The sequence below is a fragment of the Columba livia genome, chromosome 1, assembly GCF_036013475.1.
Source record: "Columba livia isolate bColLiv1 breed racing homer chromosome 1, bColLiv1.pat.W.v2, whole genome shotgun sequence".
NCBI lineage: Eukaryota > Metazoa > Chordata > Aves > Columbiformes > Columbidae > Columba > Columba livia.
This window is the reverse complement of record NC_088602.1, coordinates 62,720,293-62,738,692: the sequence shown is the minus strand read 5'-3', so window position 1 is coordinate 62,738,692 and position 18,400 is coordinate 62,720,293. Positions and strand designations below refer to the sequence as shown.

Below are 18,400 nucleotides of genomic sequence, written 5' to 3'. Positions count from 1 at the left end.
TTTTTTGACATATCTAACATTACCTTATATAGAGAAAATATTCACAGAAAACATAGCAAATGACACATATTTACAAAGTATTTACACAACCCCAGGACTAAGAGTTTTCTCTGTTAAATGCAAGACCTTTTAGAACTTGAATTTCATGTCCAGCACAGAACAAATGCTTTTAAAAAAATGGCACTTGGCCAATATAAATGATGAAAAGTTCATTTTGGATTGATAAAGAAGAACACATACCACTTTGAGAGCTGTAATTGCAGCAAAATAAGGTGCTCCAGTGTACCTAGAAGGGAACACAATTTAGGTTAGGAAACACAGTCATGAGAGTAGATAATCTGGAAATCAGACTGCTATAATGAAATACCAAATTCAAAAGCAAATTTTTTAAAAAAAGCTTTCTCTTCTGTTTACCCTAAAAGATAGATAAAATCTTGCTATACCAAAGTCAATCTTAACTCTTGCTTTGATTTCAAAGACACAGGATTTCACCTGAGCCATCTGATTCTTTCATAGGAATTATAAAAATCCTACCATAAAAAAGCAAACTCTTCTCAGACAACCAACTTAAAAGTTTAGAGACAAAACAGAGAGTCAAGCACTGTCTGTGAGCCAAATCTGGGATCTGTGACCAGGACCAATCACATCTGGTTTTAGATGCTTAACTGAAGTGCCTAAACTGCAGTTCCAGGTTGCCCTAAACTCTCTTTATGATGACTGGAGAGAGAGATATGGCCAGAATCACCCTTCAGAGGTGCCTACTTCTGTGAAGAAGCGAGAACCTAAGTCCAACAGGAAAACTAACTCCTGACTACTCAGCCCCTCTGTAAGACAGCACCTTTTTGCCCTTTACAGAATGTTTGTTAATGGCAGATCTCCAATAGCAGATCTCTTTCACAGGAGAAAGATGCCACCTCTATTTCAAAAGGGAAAAATGAAAAACAGAAAGGTGTAGTGGCTCATTCAAGGTACTGTGCAGATTACTGAATGTGGCCAAGAAAGAACACAGTCCGTTAAATTTCTAAGCCAGTAAAGCATTTAACTGATTTACACTGTATCTCTTTTTACCATGAAACATGTTATTTCTATTATTCCAAACATAACACCAGGTATGGACAGAATCTAGTAGACACTATCATTTATCAAAAAAAAAAGTGTGCAGTAAGAAAATATTCTACTCCTGATTTAAGAGACCCAGGTCCCAAGACACCAAAATATATTTAAAAAAAAAATATCAGATGTGCCACTGTCTTACTCTATTCTACTTATTCTATAACCTCATAATGCAATTGGAAAAGAATAATGCTGAAAGCAGAGTGAGTTTTGTGGTCAAAAAAGACAGAGACGGCAGACCCAGACACATACAGCATTCTAAGTTTCAACCACATTCACCACCACCAAAATTTTGCAACACAACTGCAGGGAAGCATTTTCTTTCCTAAGCGTGCATGGTCATGACGATGGACTAGTAAAGCCCTCTGGAAAACACTCATGTTTTAAATGTGAGTTTGAATGGCTTCTACAAATACTTATGATATTCTCAAACTCTCTCAGAAACAAAAATCAAATTTCTGTTTAACTTACTCTTGACATCCTCCAACAATGCCTATACGTCCGTCTTGACCTTTATGCTTTTTTCCCGTTAGAGGAGGGATAACATTGCGCACCAGTTGAAAAATATTCTCCATATCCTTTAGAGAGTGTGTTCTGTGCAGTGAAAACGATCTCTCTATAACTGAAAAGAAGAAAATAAGTATTAAAGTATGTTCTTTTTTAAATTACCATGAGCATTTCTTTTAAGCACTCATACTGAGAGAATCATTCAAAGATATACAAAGTGACATACTCCCAAAAAACAAATGCTTCGTCACTTCGAGGCCTTTAAAACAGCGAGTAACTAGGGAAGGTGATCTTTTTAAAACTGAATGTAGGGTCTGATGCAGAGAATATTCCCACTGACTGCTCACAGTCCTAATTTAGGGCTCAGGTACAGAAAGAAACAACAGCCCAGAATAGTTATATGAACATTTTGTAACTAGAAATATCTTCTTAGTTCAGCCTGAAATCACTTCCATAATTAAGCTCAACTGAAATAGGTAGACTTAGTAAGGAATAAACACATACAGACACAGAGCGAGCATGGAGCAACTAAAACCACATTTTAAGCGTATCCCCTACCTTATTTTTTGCTTCCCTTTAAAGACTCCCACCTCTCAGCAGAATCAGGGCCTATCTCTCTGCTTTTTTATTTTGGCAGGTCGTTACAAAGCATAATGAAAGTCTTTCTGCAAAACTATACTCCAACACACTAGATGCAAACATTACAAATATCACACAAAGATAATTTTTAGCTATAATACAATTAAAGATCTCTGTTGCAAAGCTACATGTCAAAGTACATATTAAAACAACTTCGCACTCAGAAGGCTACATATTCAAATTACTGTTCCAAGACCATAAAAATTTAGAAAAAAAAAAGTATTTCGGTAAGTACGACTGAAGAGAATGATACCATTTACCTAACAAGGGACAAATTTTGAAGATCAGTATTTCTATCAACGATGTGTTAACTATAAATTGTAGTAAATACACTAGAAGACTGAGTTCTTATTTTTCAAGAACACTCCTCATTAACTGTACAATTCTGTTCAGAAAGGTGGCTTATTTGAACATGAGTATTAGTCTCCTAGACCATAGCTATACTTACTTTCTTTCTTACCGATCTTCTAAAAAGCTTTCAAGGAACTGCTATATAGTAACACATAATTATGTAAAAAATAACTCCCCTAATACTCTTTATTTTCAGCTGTATAAAACTTAGTAATCTTACCCCCCAATTTCAAAATCTAAAAGAGAACAGGGAAGGGAAAAAAAAAAAAAGAAACCTGTTCCAGAAATTTTGGACATAATGGGGGAAAAAATGTAATAGAACAAAAAAAATTTAAAAATTCCACGTCTCCGTTATCAGCAGAAAGCATCTTTTTCTCTGTCTCCCACAGAACCTAAAGCTAAACCAGACACTAATCTCCAATAATAAAATACTTTAGTGTTCAATACTGATAAATACTCCTGGCCTTTTGCCTTTAAAATCCTTCTATAATACAGGCATCCCATTCCTACTGAGATACAAAAACAAACAAACAAACAAACAAAAAAAGTAAAAGAAAAAAATACCCTGCTTTGGATTATGGCCAAAATAGCACTGCCGTGACCCAGAGGAGAACAACACACTCATCTCCTCTGGAAATAGGGCAGATTATTTTCTTTAAATCACACTTCATACACTCACTGGTTTTCAGCTACACAACATATATACTTATCATACAGCTTGTAACCCTCAAAGTGCAATGTTATTAAGAACGTCCTCTGTTTCTTTGTTGCTGTTTTTTGTTTGTATGTAAAGATAAAGTGACTGCATAATACATGGAGAGAAAACAGATAATTATGCAAAAAGCAATTCTTCATAGAGTCCCACTTACCTACAGAAACATTGGGGTATATTTAGCCATAAACTGAAATCTGAAATCTTAATTCCTTAAAAGATGTGCTGCCTGAAGCGTTACTTTAGCATCTTTTTATATATGCTTTGTTACACCTTCACCAATTAAAAGATTAGAATAATGAGTTGCTCTGGCTACAGTTAAATACATAATGCATTTTTGCACAGTCTAGTATGATTATACACCTATATGATGAAGTCCAGCAATACAAACTGAACTCTGGTTTCAAGTCTCTAAAGATAACAAACTCTTTCCATTAAAAACCTTTCAGAAGTAACAGTAAAGCCCTGTAGGTATCATCACCCAAGCCTAGAACCTCAAACGATTTCCTAAGGGATTTTCTAAAGCACTTCAGGTTTCCTTTTAAAGTAAAAACAACATTTAAAACACAGAATCCATATGCACACCTTAATTTATCTACAAAAGTATGCTGCCATCAAGGAATGCTACAGATCAACTATCCAGTCAAGAAGAAACAGAACCAAGTCGGCCAGCCTAAACCCTCAACAGGTCTGACCATCCCGTCCCCTGTGCATTATACAGGAAAACGCAACGTAGAACTGAAAAGGCTCCAGGATCCTCTCAGGAATCACAGAATGCCCTTTAGGATCTGGCATGCCGGAGTGCTATTCAACACTGAGGCTGGGTGGGGTTTTTGGTGTGGGTTTTGGTGTTTTGTTTTTGTTTTTCCAAACCATGCTTTTTTTCTTCCAAGCAGTTTGAAATCTGGAATTAAACCAGAACAAGACTTGTTTCGTTTCCATGCCGCAGACTACAACCACCGAGCCCCAAGCTGACTCCGGTTTCAGCACTGACAGAGTATCCCTGTTTTCCTCCTGCCCATGCACTCTACCTCCACGTACAAAGAGACAGCGATAAAGATAAATGACACTGAGCCACAGATCCCGAGAAGTCTGTTAATGAATGCTAATATCCGATTATCAGTTTCTGGCCCACACATAAGGTACAGAAAGAAAAGTCTGTGGATAAATATCCATTCTAGAGTTACTGCTTTGCCTTTTTCTTTAAAATAAATTCAGACAACCAAAGAATTTATAAAGGAACTGATGTGGAAGAAAAATATATGCCAATACTTTCATCTGCTATTACACCTATTACAATATGGTATTTAAAAGATTCACAATTTCAATTTAAATAAATTTATTTTAAAGAAGCTGGATTTTGACTTACTTTAGTGCAGGCAAAACTCCACTCTTTTCCCAACCCTGGAAAAACACACGCACAGCCTTAACTTTATATACAGGGTTATGCCTGTTAACTTCAACAGCAGCAGAATTTCCGCTACAAGGCACCTAACGTTTCCAGATGGCTTTCAGCAAATGTGCTACTCGCCTTTTACATATAAAACTTCTCCTAACTTCACTTTACACAGACGTGAATGTGCAAAGAAGTCCCCAATGTTTATGTGGTCCAAAAGGCGTGATTTCGCTCATTAAAATTTCCTATAATTAATGCATCTGTATTAAATAAGCAGGTGCAATGGTACGAATGTCGTTTTAAATTCATTTTACATCAAACAAACACCTTCACCACAATATTAAATAATTCCAATTAGCTTTTATTTTTAAAAGCTACTTACTACCAGTGCTTTCACACAGAAGTTTAAAAAGCTAGCTTTTATTTATGCTATATAAGGAAGTACCTATCGGTGGAGAAAGTGCTGCTGTCATAGCATTATAATTAAAGTTATCCCCATATGAACGATGGTTCGCCCTCTGAGGTGGACTTGCTGGTATAGATTGTGACCTTTGTGACACGGTAGAAGAAATTCCTGCCAACATCTGTCCCAACATCTGTAACATCTGGAGCTCTCGAGCATGCTCAGCTTCCCGACGCTTGTCCTCAATTTTGAGCCTCTGCTCTTCATATCTGTAAAATTTTTCTTCTGTATCCACACTCTGCTGCAGAAATTTTTCCATCATTTTATCCAATGTTAAATTGGCGTGGCGTTTTTTTGATCTTTTGGGCTGATTGAGAGGTGGGGTAATAGTTGGAGCATTGATTTCTTTAAAGCCTAAAAAGAAGAAGACAGACAATTATTTTTCTGAAGAAAAATAATTTTCTAAGAAGAAAGCAGCAAAAAAATCTCCCTATGAGATGTGCACCTAATGCATCACAAAGCTGTTACACTTTTTCAATGTGAACTGTAATTATTTCAGATATTTTTATTTCAGAGTACCAAAGCAACAGCACAAGCTTCTACAAAGGTATAAAGGTAACAGGAGAAACATATAGAGGCATCTTTTAATTGTTGTAGTACTAAACTTCAACAACAGAAGTCTTTCTGTTCTTTTAAAAGGTTTAAGTGAAGGCTATTAAATAGTATAGCCTCATTTGTGTATTGCAGGTAATTACATTAATCTAAATTGAGTTTCAGTCTGTTGGCATTCTGGATTTGCATTTCAAAAGAACATTAGTGTAAACAACTCTTTGATGAGGTTTATGTGTAAAAAGAAGGTTGGTTAAATGTCAACCAATTGGCTGATTCCTCAGTGATGTCAACTTCTGAAGACAGGTTCATGTTTGTATTAAAACCACGGCACTAATCTCGATTTAAAACAAACAAATAACACTGCCCCCCCCCGCCCAAACCTCCACAACACAAATACAGAGCTGAGTGTAAAGAACGAGCAAGGAAAGGACAGGCTTTATCAAGGGGCTGTTTCTGTTCGCAAGCTCACTAAAGTTAGCAGCAGTGTTCCTGAAACACCCCAAGCAATTACTTATGTAAAACATCTCCCCCAGTACTCTGACCCTTTTCAGGTATTATCATCATCATCGTTTTAATACCAATTAACAAAACTGCACACAGTCTGTAGGGAACAGGAAAATCCTCCAGCGACAAGGACGCCTGTTTTCTTGTATGGCGCTACCTGACACTTTGTGCTTTTTCCCCTTGGCTTCCCATTAATAAACACCGGTAAAACTCACTATGGTCTCCGTCCCCCAGCATCTCCTCCTACTCGGTTTACAGCATTTCCCACCTCTGAGCAGCCTGCTGCCCTTCCAGGCGGCGGTAGCGGAGGGTAAAAGCTCTCAGGGACGAGCAAGGTGCAGGGCGGGCGGGGCGGGGGGGGGACAGGGGCGGATTTCGGAGCCCAGAGGACGAGGCGGCAGAGAGCGGGGTAAGACAGAAGCCACTAGAAGCACGCTAGCTCGAAAGAAGCACCGGCAGCTGGGCTGCGAGAGCCCGGGGTTGCCGCACTGCCCGCGGGGCCAGAGGAAGACACCGGGAACCCGCAGGCTACTCACCGTCACCCGGCGGCACGGGGATGGCGAAGGAGGGGCACTCCACCTTAATGGGGTGGTCGGCGTAGGAGGAGCACTCCCCGGAGTCCTCGGTGAAGTTGTCGCGGGGGGACTCCAGCTCGGCGTCCTCGTCCAGCTCAGCGTCCACCTCCCGGCTGTTGTGCGGCGTGCCCGGCGTGGGCGGCCCGGCCAGCGGCCCCGCCGGCTGGGAGCCGTCGGGCGGCGGGGCCAGCGGCTCGGGGGCGCCGTCGGGCCCCCCCCGGCAGCTGAGAATCCGGTCCATCTCGTCGTAGTACTTGCATATCTTGCGGGCGTGCCCGTTCTTCTTCAGCCCGTCCCGGGCCTGGTAGTATTGGCGCTTGAGGCCCTTGATGCGGATGCGGCACTGCTCGGGGGTGCGCTCGAAGCCCAGCTCGGCCAGGCGGCAGGCCACGTCCCGGTACACATGGCTGTTCCGAAAGTTGCCGTCCAGCGCCGACTGCACGTCCGCCTCGCCCCAGATCTCCAGCAGCGCCCGCGTCTCCAGGTCCGACCACAGGAAGCCCCGCGTGTTCGTGATCATCCTTGGCCGGCCGGGGTCACTGCAATGGCCGCGCACCGGGGAGGGAGGGAGGGGGAGAGCGAGGGAGGGAGGGACGGAGGGGGGCGGAGGAGGGCGCGGGGAGGAGGGAGGGGGGTTTAATGCCCGCACTTGGCTCTCCCAGGGGGCGCCTACGCCAGCCCCGGCCGCGGCAGCCGCGGTGCGGCGGGAAGCGGAGGGCAGCCTGGCCCCGGGCCCCGCATCCCAGCCCGGGCCGCTGCCGCCCGCACGCACACAAAACTTTCCAGGCGCCGCCTTGTGCTGCGAGCACCTGCAAAAAGGAGGGGAGTGCAAAAAAATAAAAACACTTAAAAAAAAAAAAAAAGAACAAAACACCTCCCCCCCAACGGCTCGACCTCCTCAGAAAAAGGATGATAAATAAAAAATAAACAATGGGGATGCCGGCGCGGAACCGCGGCTCCCTCCCCCGGGGCAGGACACGCCGCCACCCCGCTACCCAGCTCCGGCAATCATTCGTGCGCGGCCACGGCGGCCGCTCCCCCGCCTCGGGCTCCTCCGGGAGCGGCAGGACGACGGCGCTGACTGGACTTGGAGGCCCTGCTCATCACAGCGCACCTCCCCCCTTCCCTGCTCCCGCCCTCCCTCCCCGCCGCAATGGAGCGCGGTCCCACGCACACACAGGGCGCTGCAGCTCAGCGCAGGGCTGCCGGCCCCCCTCAGTGCCCTACCTCAACCCGGCACACCGCCGCGCCGTGCCGCGCCGCGCCAGCACGGGCAACACTCCCCCTGCCCCCTCCCCAGGGCCGCCGTGTCACCCAGCCCCGGGGCGGGCAGCCGGGCTCCCGCACGCCCGCATTAGCGCACACCGGCACCGAGCGCTGCCTGCGGCGCGGGGGCCGCCACAAAGGCCCCCGCTGCGGCTGGTAGACACGGCGCCTCCCGGCGGCCCCCCCTGGGTCAGGCAGCGCCTGCGAAGGTGCCGGTGGCCGGGTCTGTGTACGCTTCCCCCCCGCCCCGGACACCGCTTTCTAAGGCAGGTGAGCGGCCCCGCCGGTCCCCGCTGCAGGCGGGGGTGGGTCTCATTGTGTCGGGCCGCCCCCGGGCCCCGCTGCCGCCTACACGCCGCTCCGGCCCTGCCTTTTCGCTTTGGTTTTGTTCAGAAACCGTTCTCCGGCGGGAGCGCCAGGCCCACCCCCCCGTCACGGGGGCCGCCGCCGCCTCCCTCACACCCCGGCCAAGCCCCCGCAGCGGAGCCGCCCGGCCGAGGCCCCCACCCTGCTGCCTTTCCTCGCGTGGCGAACACCCGGCCGCCTGCCCACGGGCTCCCGTGGCCCCCTCAGCAGCGGGCAGGCCAGCCGCCGCTCGGCGCCCACCCCGCCTCCCCCCAGAGGCAAACCCCGCCCCCTGCCAAGCTCCGGTGCGGAGATGTTTATACCTTCGTCACACCGCAGCCAGAGGGCCGCAGCCAAGGCCAGCGCGGCCAAGGCGCCGGCGGCGACAGCGCCGCGTCCCCACATCCTTCTGGGCCGGGGGAGCAGGCAAGGGGCTGCGGCCGGGCCGGCCCCGCAGCGCGCCGCTCCGCGCTCTCCTCTTACCTCGCCGCAGCGCGGGGCTCCCGACACCCGCCGCCAAGCGCGCAGGCAAGCGGCACACACAGCTCATCGGCGCGGCTTCCGGCTCCGCGCCGGGCCGGGCCGGGCAGGGCAGGCCTATGCGGGCGCGCCGGCCCGGCACCGCTCCGCGCCTCCCCGCGGCGCGCCGCCGCCTGCCGCCTCCCCACACCCCCCCGGCGGCAGCCAATGGCGGCGCGGGCGGGCCGCGCTGAGGTAACGGCGGCGGCTGCCGGCCGCCCGCGGAGGCGGACAGGGCCGCTGCGGCCTTCCCCGGCGGCTTCGGGCCTGGCGGCCGCGGGCCGCCGCCGCCGGGTCTCGGGGAGCGGGGGCGAGCGCGCAAGGTGCGCGGTTGTGTGGCAGAGCCGGGCCCGGGAGCGGAGAGGTAGAGGCAGAGGCGGGAGTGCCCGGCCTGGCCACAACGGCGCTTTTCGGCTGCCTCCCCGGCCCTTTGAATTTGCTGCAATTAAAAACTCGTCGGAATTGTAATTTATCGTTCCCAGCATTTAAAAGCTCTTCACATCCCGCAGCTCCTTCGCCGGGGTTTCTGAGCAAACCACCGATGTATGAGTGTGAGTCATTTCTAAGCTGCTATTTCTAGCTCAGATGCATCGTTTTAGAGCAGTATTCTTGTAATATTTTGTTTAAAGCACACCAGAGGCGGTAGGAATACCAGCTGATGTTCACCTCTGGTCCTACGGCACCTACTTAATTGAGGCAATAAATCAAAATACAGCATCGCCCAGGAGAAAAAAACGTGATTATATGCATGAGAAATCTGAAACATTAAAGCTCAAAACAGCTGTAATTTCTGCTCTAGACTACTGGGTATTTCAAGCAAGAGCATAATTATTAACTCATAAAACCTTCTGGCCTAACTACAGCAGTAAAATATTAATCTTTCAATCTATTAATATTTTGAAAAGGTAAAGACAGACAACATTTTCCTTTACTGTTTTGTGTTACATATCAGCTGTGATCAAACAGACCTGCTGGTTTTACCTCGACCAAACCCCAGCAGGAGAGATTTGAAGCGCGTCATCTTCAGAAGCCCCACTTAGAACAGCCATGCTGTCTGAGAACTGCCAGACAGACAACCTGAGCTTTTAGTAACCCAGACTGGACCTGCTGCTGAACTGAGAAAGTGTGGTCTGGACGATCAGGTGGTGAGGTGGACTGTGAACTGGCTGAAGGAAACAAGCCAAAGAGTTGTGGCCCACGGGGCAGAGTCCGGTTGGAGGCCTGTATCTGGTGGAGTGCCTCAAGGGTCAGTACTGGGACCAGTACTATTCAATGTATTCAACAATGACTTGGATGTGTCAGTAGAGTGTGATATCAGCAAGTTTGCTGATGACACCAAGCTGGGAGGAGTGGCTGACACGCCAGAAGGCTGTGCTGCCATCCAGCGAGACCTGGACAGGCTAGAGAGCTGGGCGGGGAAAAATTTAATTAAATATAACAAGGGCAAGTGTAGAGTCTTGCATCTGGGCAGGAACAACCCCAGGTTCCAGTATAAGTTGGGGAATGACCTGTTAGAGAGCAGTGTAGGGGAAAGGGACCTGGGGGTCCTGGTGGACAGCAGGATGACCATGAGCCAGCACTGTGCCCTTGTGGCCAGGAAGGCCAATGGCATCCTGGGGTGTATTAGAAGGGGGGTGGTTAGTAGATCGAGAGAGGTTCTTCTCTCCCTCTACTCCGCCCTGGTGAGACCACATCTGTAATATTGTGTCCAGTTCTAGGCCTCTCAGTTCAAGAAGGACAGGGAACTGCTGGAGAGAGTCCAGTGTAGGGCAACAACGATGATTAAGGGAGTGGAGCATCTCCCTTATGAGGAAAGGCTGAGGGAGCTGGGGCTCTTTAGCTTGGAGAAGTGGAGACTGAGGTGTGACCTCATTAATGTGTATAAATATGTAAAGGGTGAGTGTCACGAGGATGGAGCCAGGCTCTTCTCAGTGACAACCAATGATACGACAAGGGACAGTGGGTTCAAACTGGAACACAAAAGGTTCCATTTAAATATGAGAATAAACTTCTTCATGGTGAGGGTTCCAGAGCACTGGAACAGGCTGCCCAGGAAGGTTGTGGAGTCTCCTTCTCTGGAGACATTCAAAACCGCCTGGACACATTCCTGTGTAACCTCATCTAGGTGTTCCTGCTCCGGCAGGGGGATTGGACTGGATGATCTTTCGAGGTCCCTTCCAATCCCTGACATTCTGTGATTCTGTGAACTATAACCCAGGTACTGGAGCAGGAACTTGGATGCCTGACAAGTTCACTGTCAGGTATTAACTTGTTTATTGGAAAGTTACTCTTCTGTATGTCCTAGTACCAGGTATGATTTTGAAAGTATTGTCATACTGGGTGTTGCAGAGGAGAGATGTAGGGTTCTTACAGCAGAACAATGTTTAGATCGCTCAAAGGAAATTGCGACTTAAGAGAGTTTGGTGGCAGGTTCACTCTGTTATTTGCTGCTTGGAGGAAATATGCCAGGCTGTGGCAGATGCACTCAACTCCCCCCCCAGCCAAACCAACAGCAGTTTGGTCCAGGCTCCAGAGAAGGGAAAGGCCTGAGCAGTAGCCAGGCTAAAAACTCCTTCTAGGAAACCCACAAGGAGGCAGACGAGCAGCTGAACACCAATAAGTTAGGGGTACAAGGAGTATGCAATTCAGCTACGAGTCAACCGCTTTATTCTATAAATATGACAGCCTGGGTGAGCCCAGTTTGAGCTCTCTCTCTGCTAAATAAGCTGGCTGTACGTTGATGGTTTTTACTACTCTCCTACTCATCTACTATCAGTAGATGGCCCTAATTTAAGTTTCATATCAATCATTAAGTCAGTGCGTACTGAATAGAATGAATCACCTGAAATTATAAGGTGGTGTGATTTTTAATATACTCTCTGCTTTATGTTACTTAGTAAGCTGACTTTGCCAAAATCTTAAGCTGTAAAATTCTGTTCAAAACGGCTACAGACTGCACTGAACACCTGCAAGATAAGGTCTGGTTCACACTTTGCTGGAAGAATGAAATGGACTGGGGAGAAAATAACGTCTTCAAGGCTAATGTGAAGATGTTACAGACATCTGCAAAACAGGGCCCATTTTTCACTTTGCTAAGAAAAGGATTTATTCAGATAAAACAGCACCTTCAAGGCTATGGACTATAAACAATATATACAGCTAAACAAAGCAAAGGCCTATCTGAGATCAGAGGAGAAGATCCAATGAGAAGCAAGGAGACCCCACACTCAAATATTGCTGTTAGACTGAATCATGGTGTAAATGGTCTGGGAAAATATAAAAATCTATGATTCTTCATGCTTGGCTGGACCTCTGTGCCGGTACCCAGCTTAAGCCAGCCCTCCTGCTGTTCTGTTCCTTTTTTATTATTATTTCCACGTATTCTGTTGCCTGAAAGTTTGTTCCATGAACAGTTATCAGGCCTCGCCTGAGAGTTTGCCTTCAGAGTCCTAGAGTACAGAGTCCAGAGCGAACCCTGAAAGTTTGCTCCATGAGTGGTTATCAGGTAGGAAAATGCCTGAAAGTTTACTCTGTGAACAGTTATCAGGCTCCTGGAAGGAAGGTGAGCAGCTTTTGGCTTTGCATATTTCCTCCATGCAGTAACTGTGAACCCACCACCGAACTCTTCTAAGTCGTACTTTTCTTTGAGAGATCTAAACATCCCTCTGTGGTGAGCAGAACCCTAAATTGCTCCCCTGCAACAAATTGGTGTCAGAATTGGGATGGCAGGCATTATCACTGATTATTTACATAGGCATGGGGTGATTTCAAGTCCTAAGTTCTCAGAGGAATGGGTTCATGTTAATTGGCATGATTGGAAAGCTGTGGAAGAACAGCTAATGGCAACCAGGGGCCGTACAAAGGACGGAAAGGGAATTATTTGCAAAATGTTAAGTAGAAGCCACATGTCGGGAGTGGGAGAACCTTTAATAGAGAAAAACAGGACAGGAAAACTGCTGAACTATTACTGTCCTTGGGAACTGAGCAGCTGCAGAATCAGGAGAAGAAAAGGAGAAGAAACAAAAGAGTAAAAAATTGAAATGATACTTATTTGGGCTTCTCATCCCCCTGATATTCTACATATTAAGAAACTAATTGTGTCTCCTGAAGAATGGGATGAGAATATTTGGTGTGAATCCTCAGACTCTCATATTGAGTTGGATCTTGCCTTAAAAAGCAGGGAGGTGGTGAGAGCACAATCCCCCATACAAATGATGCGGCAGCAAGAATAAGCAGATGGGGAGGGACAGATCATGCATACTTGTGCTCTGAAAGAGTTAAGGGAATTTTTAGACATCTCTCAGTAGACGAGGGAGAAAGGAATTCTAGCATGGGTTTTGTGAACTCAGGTTAGTGGAGTTTTATCTATCAATTTTTTAGCAGATGAAAGTGATTTGTAAAACTGTGTAGCCAATGATTATCAGATACAATGAGGATATGCTCAGCTGCAAAATGTCAGAGGTCCTGATGGGTGAGATTTTATTGCAGGTATGGTATATCAATGATTATGTGCAGCAGTTTTAACAGCATATGCTGAACCTGTTGAATTGTTGTTCCTTGGAAATTGGTGTACAATGGAGGAAGGTATTAGTTTAGTGCAGCAGATGGTGATGGCTTATGCATTGATTATGAGAGCTGATCCGGACGGAGTAGCAGTGACAAGAAGAATTGAAATGCAGCTTTTGAGAGGAGTGCCTGCCCCACTAAAACCTGTGACTATACCGGCAGTGACAAATGCTACGGGTAAATATAGGTGCAAATACCTCAAGGGAAATTTGGGTTATAACTTTGGAACCCTTTGTTTGGGTGGTGAATGAAGGAAAGCTGCCAATGCTGTACCCACACCCCACTCTGCCTGCTGCCTCTAGTGCAGGACCAGTTTGCCTTTATCGGGCAACAAAAACAATATACTTTGCAAGTGTTGCCTCAGAAATACAAACATAGTCCTTCCGTTTGCTGCCAAATGATAGTAGCTGATACAGCACTGTGGTCAGATACCATTAGCGTGTGCCATTATATTGACAATCTATTGATTATGAAAGTTTCTCAACAAGAAACTGAAGCAGCTGCCGAATTTCTCAAAGTGCATTTACAAGACCAAGGTTGGACAATTAATCTGAATAAAACTTAGGGTCCTAGTGCTACTGTACTATTTTTAGGAACAGTTTGGCACGGACAGCTTAGAGAAGAACCAGATAAGGTACAGCACACAGTCCAGCAGTTTTCTGTACCAGCTGCAGTAAAGCAATTGCATGCTTTCTTGGGATTTTTAGGGCATTGGAGAACTTTTATCCCTACATCTGTGGAGGAAGATTCCCCTTGAGAAGGGTTAATAAAAGAGCACAATAATGTTGATTGACTTGAATCACAAAACGACAGGGAAGTAGATGAGATGATCTCTGCCCAGCTGCCTGCTCAGGCTCTAACTTTGCGTGTAGCTTGTGGACATGGATCAGCTTATACTGCACACACATGGAACATACCTCACGATCAAACTCCTTTGCTATTTTATGCTTATAAAACATGCACACATCGTTGTGCTACTTGTACACAGTTACATTTAAGGGTGTTATGCAGTAAACATAAAACAGGGTCAGTGGGCCTTGGATACCTGGCAGGTCGATTATATGGGCCCCCTGCTCCCATCTAGGGGGTGATAATATGCATACACTGCTGTGGATACAGTGTCAGGACTAACTACAGGGGAAATGGAATTATTCACACCAATGGATTGTGAAGTGGGACCACAGTCTCTTGATACAGATGTGAAAATTCAGGTAATAACTTCAGAGAGTGCTGTATGGCTCTGTACCCTGACTTCTCTGATTTTACATCCTTTGCTAGTGTCAGATTCTCAAGTTCTTGTATTTCAGGTGACTTCAGTGAACACCTGTACCTTTTCTAGAGGAGACGATGTTGGAACAGTGTTACCAGTGTCAAGAATGCAGCATTGCATTGAAGTTCAATCTGAAAAAGCACAAGACAGAGCTCTGCAAACCGTGACATTAGGTTATGAGACCCAGAACAACATAAGCTGCAGGAGCTGGAGCAATGCTTATGTATTACTGGAAGGTGATGACACCTCTGTTTTCCTTCCCTACCACAGGTTGGCCCATCATACTTTGCAGCCTTGTACTACAAGCGTGTGCCCTGGATATGTTTCTGCAAGACCAATATATATACTTAAATTTGGTCAGCCTATGCTGTGACTAACTCATCTGTCTTTTGTATTAAGGGAAGACTTACAGCTGCAGATTTTTTGACAAAATGTTTTATTAGTATGACAACCCCTGTAGCTGTATTACAGAATTAAACTATGCTAAAGGATTTTGATATTAATGTTTCTTATTGTTGCTTTTTTCTGAGTAGGTAATGGCTGTAAAAGCTACTTAGATTTTGAAGGCATATGTTGCTTCAATATAACTGATGAATCAGCCAGCATGAAAGACAACATATAACATCTTCAGGACTTTGTGCATCAAATGAAACAATCTGCTGATAATGCCTGGCTGAATCACAGAATGTCAGGGATTGGAAGGGACCTCGAAAGATCATCCAGTCCAAACCCCCTGCTGGAGCAGGAACACCCAGATGAGGTTACACAGGAAGGCATCCAGGCAGGTCTTGAATGCCTCCAGAGAAGGAGACTCTTAATTCCTTGACAAGATGAATGGGACATCTGATTTAAAGTATTATTGCAGTCCTGGAATACAGACTCCATAGTGAACAGTTATTAGGTCCCTGGGGAAAAATCACCTGAAAGTTTGGTCCGCAAACAGTTATCAGGCCTCACCTGAAAGTTTGTCTCCGGAGTCCTAGAATACAGACTGCGGAGCCAACACTTATCAGGGAGAGAAGACACCTGAAAGTTTGCTCCGTGAATGGTTATCAGGCTCCTGAAGGGAAGGTGAGCAGCTTTTGGCTTGGCGTATTTCCTCCATGCATTAAATAATAGAGTGAACCTGCCACCGAACTTTTTAAGTCGCACTTTCCTTTGAGTGATCTAATCATGGTTCTGCGGTGAGCAGAACTCTAGATCAGTCCACCGCGACACCCAACTTCTTCAAACAAGTTCATGATATCTAGTGCAAACAAATATATATACATATAATTTGCACACCCCTTAAGCAACATCCAAGGATGTTAGAACAAGTGGTCTCATTTTCAATAGGGAATAATGTGGCTCTAAGAAAGTAAATACTGTGGGTGTTATACAGTTTTCCATAAAACTGCTTTTGCTCTGTCCTTTGGTGGCAGAAGGTAACATTTGCAGAATCCATTAACTTACACAATTTAGAGCACTGCTATTACTCTGAAATTTACTACTCATTCGCATCACTTTTTTGCTGTTTAATTTTAGTTGTGTTGTAGCTGAGCCTGGAGGCTTCGCCTGGGTATTGTCTTATCCATTGTACATACACAAAAGCGAACCCCTTGCTCAAAACTCAGCTTTATGTGCATTTAAGAGAGACTCAGATACTCAGAATGATGGACTGATTTGTAAAGGATAAATTGGTTTTACCTTTAGTGACACAGTTCGGTTCAGTCTTGGACACACATAGTATATCTTGAACATGACTGCTAGAAGATGACTATATGCTATATATCCACAAAGGGATTTGAGTGCTGAAAAGTTCCTCTTTCAGCTACCTTGCTTCCTTTCTTTTTCTGTAATATGTTGCTAGTCATCTCACAGATCCAGCACATTGACTTCAGTAGTTGTGTCCCTGGGTTTTTCTGGAGACTTTGTGGTTGCTTGCCTCACAATCCCCTAAGCCTTGCATTTGTAGTCAGTTTCAGATTGCTGTAATGCCCCAAGTGATTTCTTTGCCTCCAGTTGCTTCTTGAGTTGTGCATAATCTTGTTGCCCAAAGGAAAAAGCTGTCGTTCTCTTTCCTCGTGTTCATATTTATGTTCATGTTACACATTCCTGAGATCTCGTATATGGAAAGTATAGTCTAGTCCTTAAAATGCTTGCTCTTCAATATACAGGTGTTAAAATTTAACACACGTACCTGAGTTTAATTACAGCACCCTCAGTTTGAAAGTCAGCATATATTCATGTGCATTATTTCTTCCTGTTGTTGCCACAGCTGTATAAGTGTATGGGCAGCAACAATTAATTTTCTTCATGCCAAGGCCAGCTATGCAAGTTTTAGTGGTATAATTAATCCCATTGGGGGAGGAGGAGGTCATTGGAAAATAAAAGCTAAAACAGTGCAAGAGGGTGGATATAACTATGTTGTTATGAAGATGACACATCAGAATGATAATTTTCCTTGCTGGATGGGAATAGCTATCCCAGTATAAAGCACCTTTATATGAATATAACTATAGACATGTTATGAAGTTGAGATAGCAGGGAAATTGTATTGCTTTAGTTCTGTCAAAATAATGAAAATGGTGCCTATTTTTGACAGACAAGTCCCAAATAACCTATGGCAATTTTAAATTACTTCATTTAGCCAATGGTTTTCCACAAAGAGGATTGTCCTTTCATGTGAAGTAAAATAAACTTTTCAAAACCACATTTCCATTTTCTATCCTTCTTTATTGTTAACACCTTCCCTAGCACGCCACGCCATGTCAATGAATCCTGTTCTCCTGATAGCATGTTTTCATGAAGAGTAGTTAATGAAGGAGCAGAAAAGATCAGGAAGGCTGGGAATTTTGTGTGGGGTTGTGGGAAGGAGAGCATTGGCAGATGGTTCCCCAGAAGTAGGGCTGCCAAAACCAGTCGTGTCAGGAAAGAGGATGCGTGGCTGGGGAGGAAGGGAGGCAGGTGACCCTTCTGCTCCTGAGCTCCTGCTGTCACCTCCAGGTTCACATTGAAAGAGTCCAGGCAGCCCATGCCAGGGTCACCGCTCTGTACCAATCCACCTCTCCTGCACTCTGCTCACCTGCTGTTTCACAGTGTCTTCCACCAAACCTGGGTCTTGTTCACCCATTAAAATAGGCTTAAACTCCCAGTGAGCATAGGGGAGAGGTCTCTGTGTGCCCACACAGCCAGGAGAAAGTCTCACTGCCCTGAGGCCGTTCCATTGGTGCTCCGCAGCTCCAGTGGCTTTCCCTCCAGGCCTGTGTGCTCCCAGCCCCTTCCCTTGCTGGCCAAGCTGTGGCTGGCTGGCTCCAGCCTCCCCCTGCCGTGCACTGGGGCTGTGCACAGCCACCTTCTGCTCCCACCCTCCCTCCCTGCGTGTTGTGGTTTAACCCCAGCTAGCAATATAACCATGGTAACTGCTCACTCAACCCCCCCGCTCACACTCCTGAATAGGGGAGAGAATCGAAAGGGGAGGGAGAAATCCATGGGTTGAGATAAACACAGTTTAATAAAAGAACAAAATAACACTAATATACTACTACTACTATATATAAAATGGAAATAGAATTTAAAATAAAAGATGCTCAATGCAATTCCTCACAAATTCTGTCTGCACCGAGCAGCCAGTCCCAGGCAG

At 45.8% G+C, this 18,400-nt stretch overlaps 1 protein-coding gene and 1 long non-coding RNA gene across 6 annotated transcripts in view; one reads left to right on the top strand and one right to left on the bottom strand.

Annotated features, from left to right (window-relative positions):
* The window catches only part of NAXD (NAD(P)HX dehydratase), a 53,179-nt gene extending 43,708 nt beyond the window's left edge, over positions 1–9,471 (bottom strand). The window contains exons 1-5 of one of the 3 annotated variants that reach the window (XM_065058539.1): positions 8,907–9,471; positions 6,774–7,351; positions 5,164–5,535; positions 1,585–1,735; positions 241–286 (exon numbers count right to left, since the gene is read on the bottom strand). In XM_065058539.1, coding sequence (XP_064914611.1) covers positions 241–286; positions 1,585–1,735; positions 5,164–5,535; positions 6,774–7,351; positions 8,907–9,427 — 1,668 coding nt within the window. In that variant the 5' untranslated portion in view covers positions 9,428–9,471. Of the gene's footprint in view, positions 1–240; positions 287–1,584; positions 1,736–5,163; positions 5,536–6,773; positions 7,352–8,746 lie in introns of all 3 variants that reach the window. The other 2 variants (XM_065058556.1, XM_065058548.1) reach the window with 2 other exon arrangements.
* Positions 9,472–9,543: 72 nt separating this feature from the next.
* On the top strand, positions 9,544–15,281 carry LOC135579133 (uncharacterized). 3 transcript variants are annotated; one of them, XR_010471650.1, is made up of 2 exons: positions 9,544–10,188; positions 14,816–15,281. It is a non-coding gene; the product is annotated as an uncharacterized LOC135579133 (long non-coding RNA). The 3 variants fall into 3 exon arrangements; XR_010471647.1 differs by having other exon boundaries at positions 9,544–14,719; XR_010471646.1 differs by having other exon boundaries at positions 9,544–14,719; positions 14,802–15,281.
* The last annotated feature ends 3,119 nt before the right edge of the window (positions 15,282–18,400 follow it).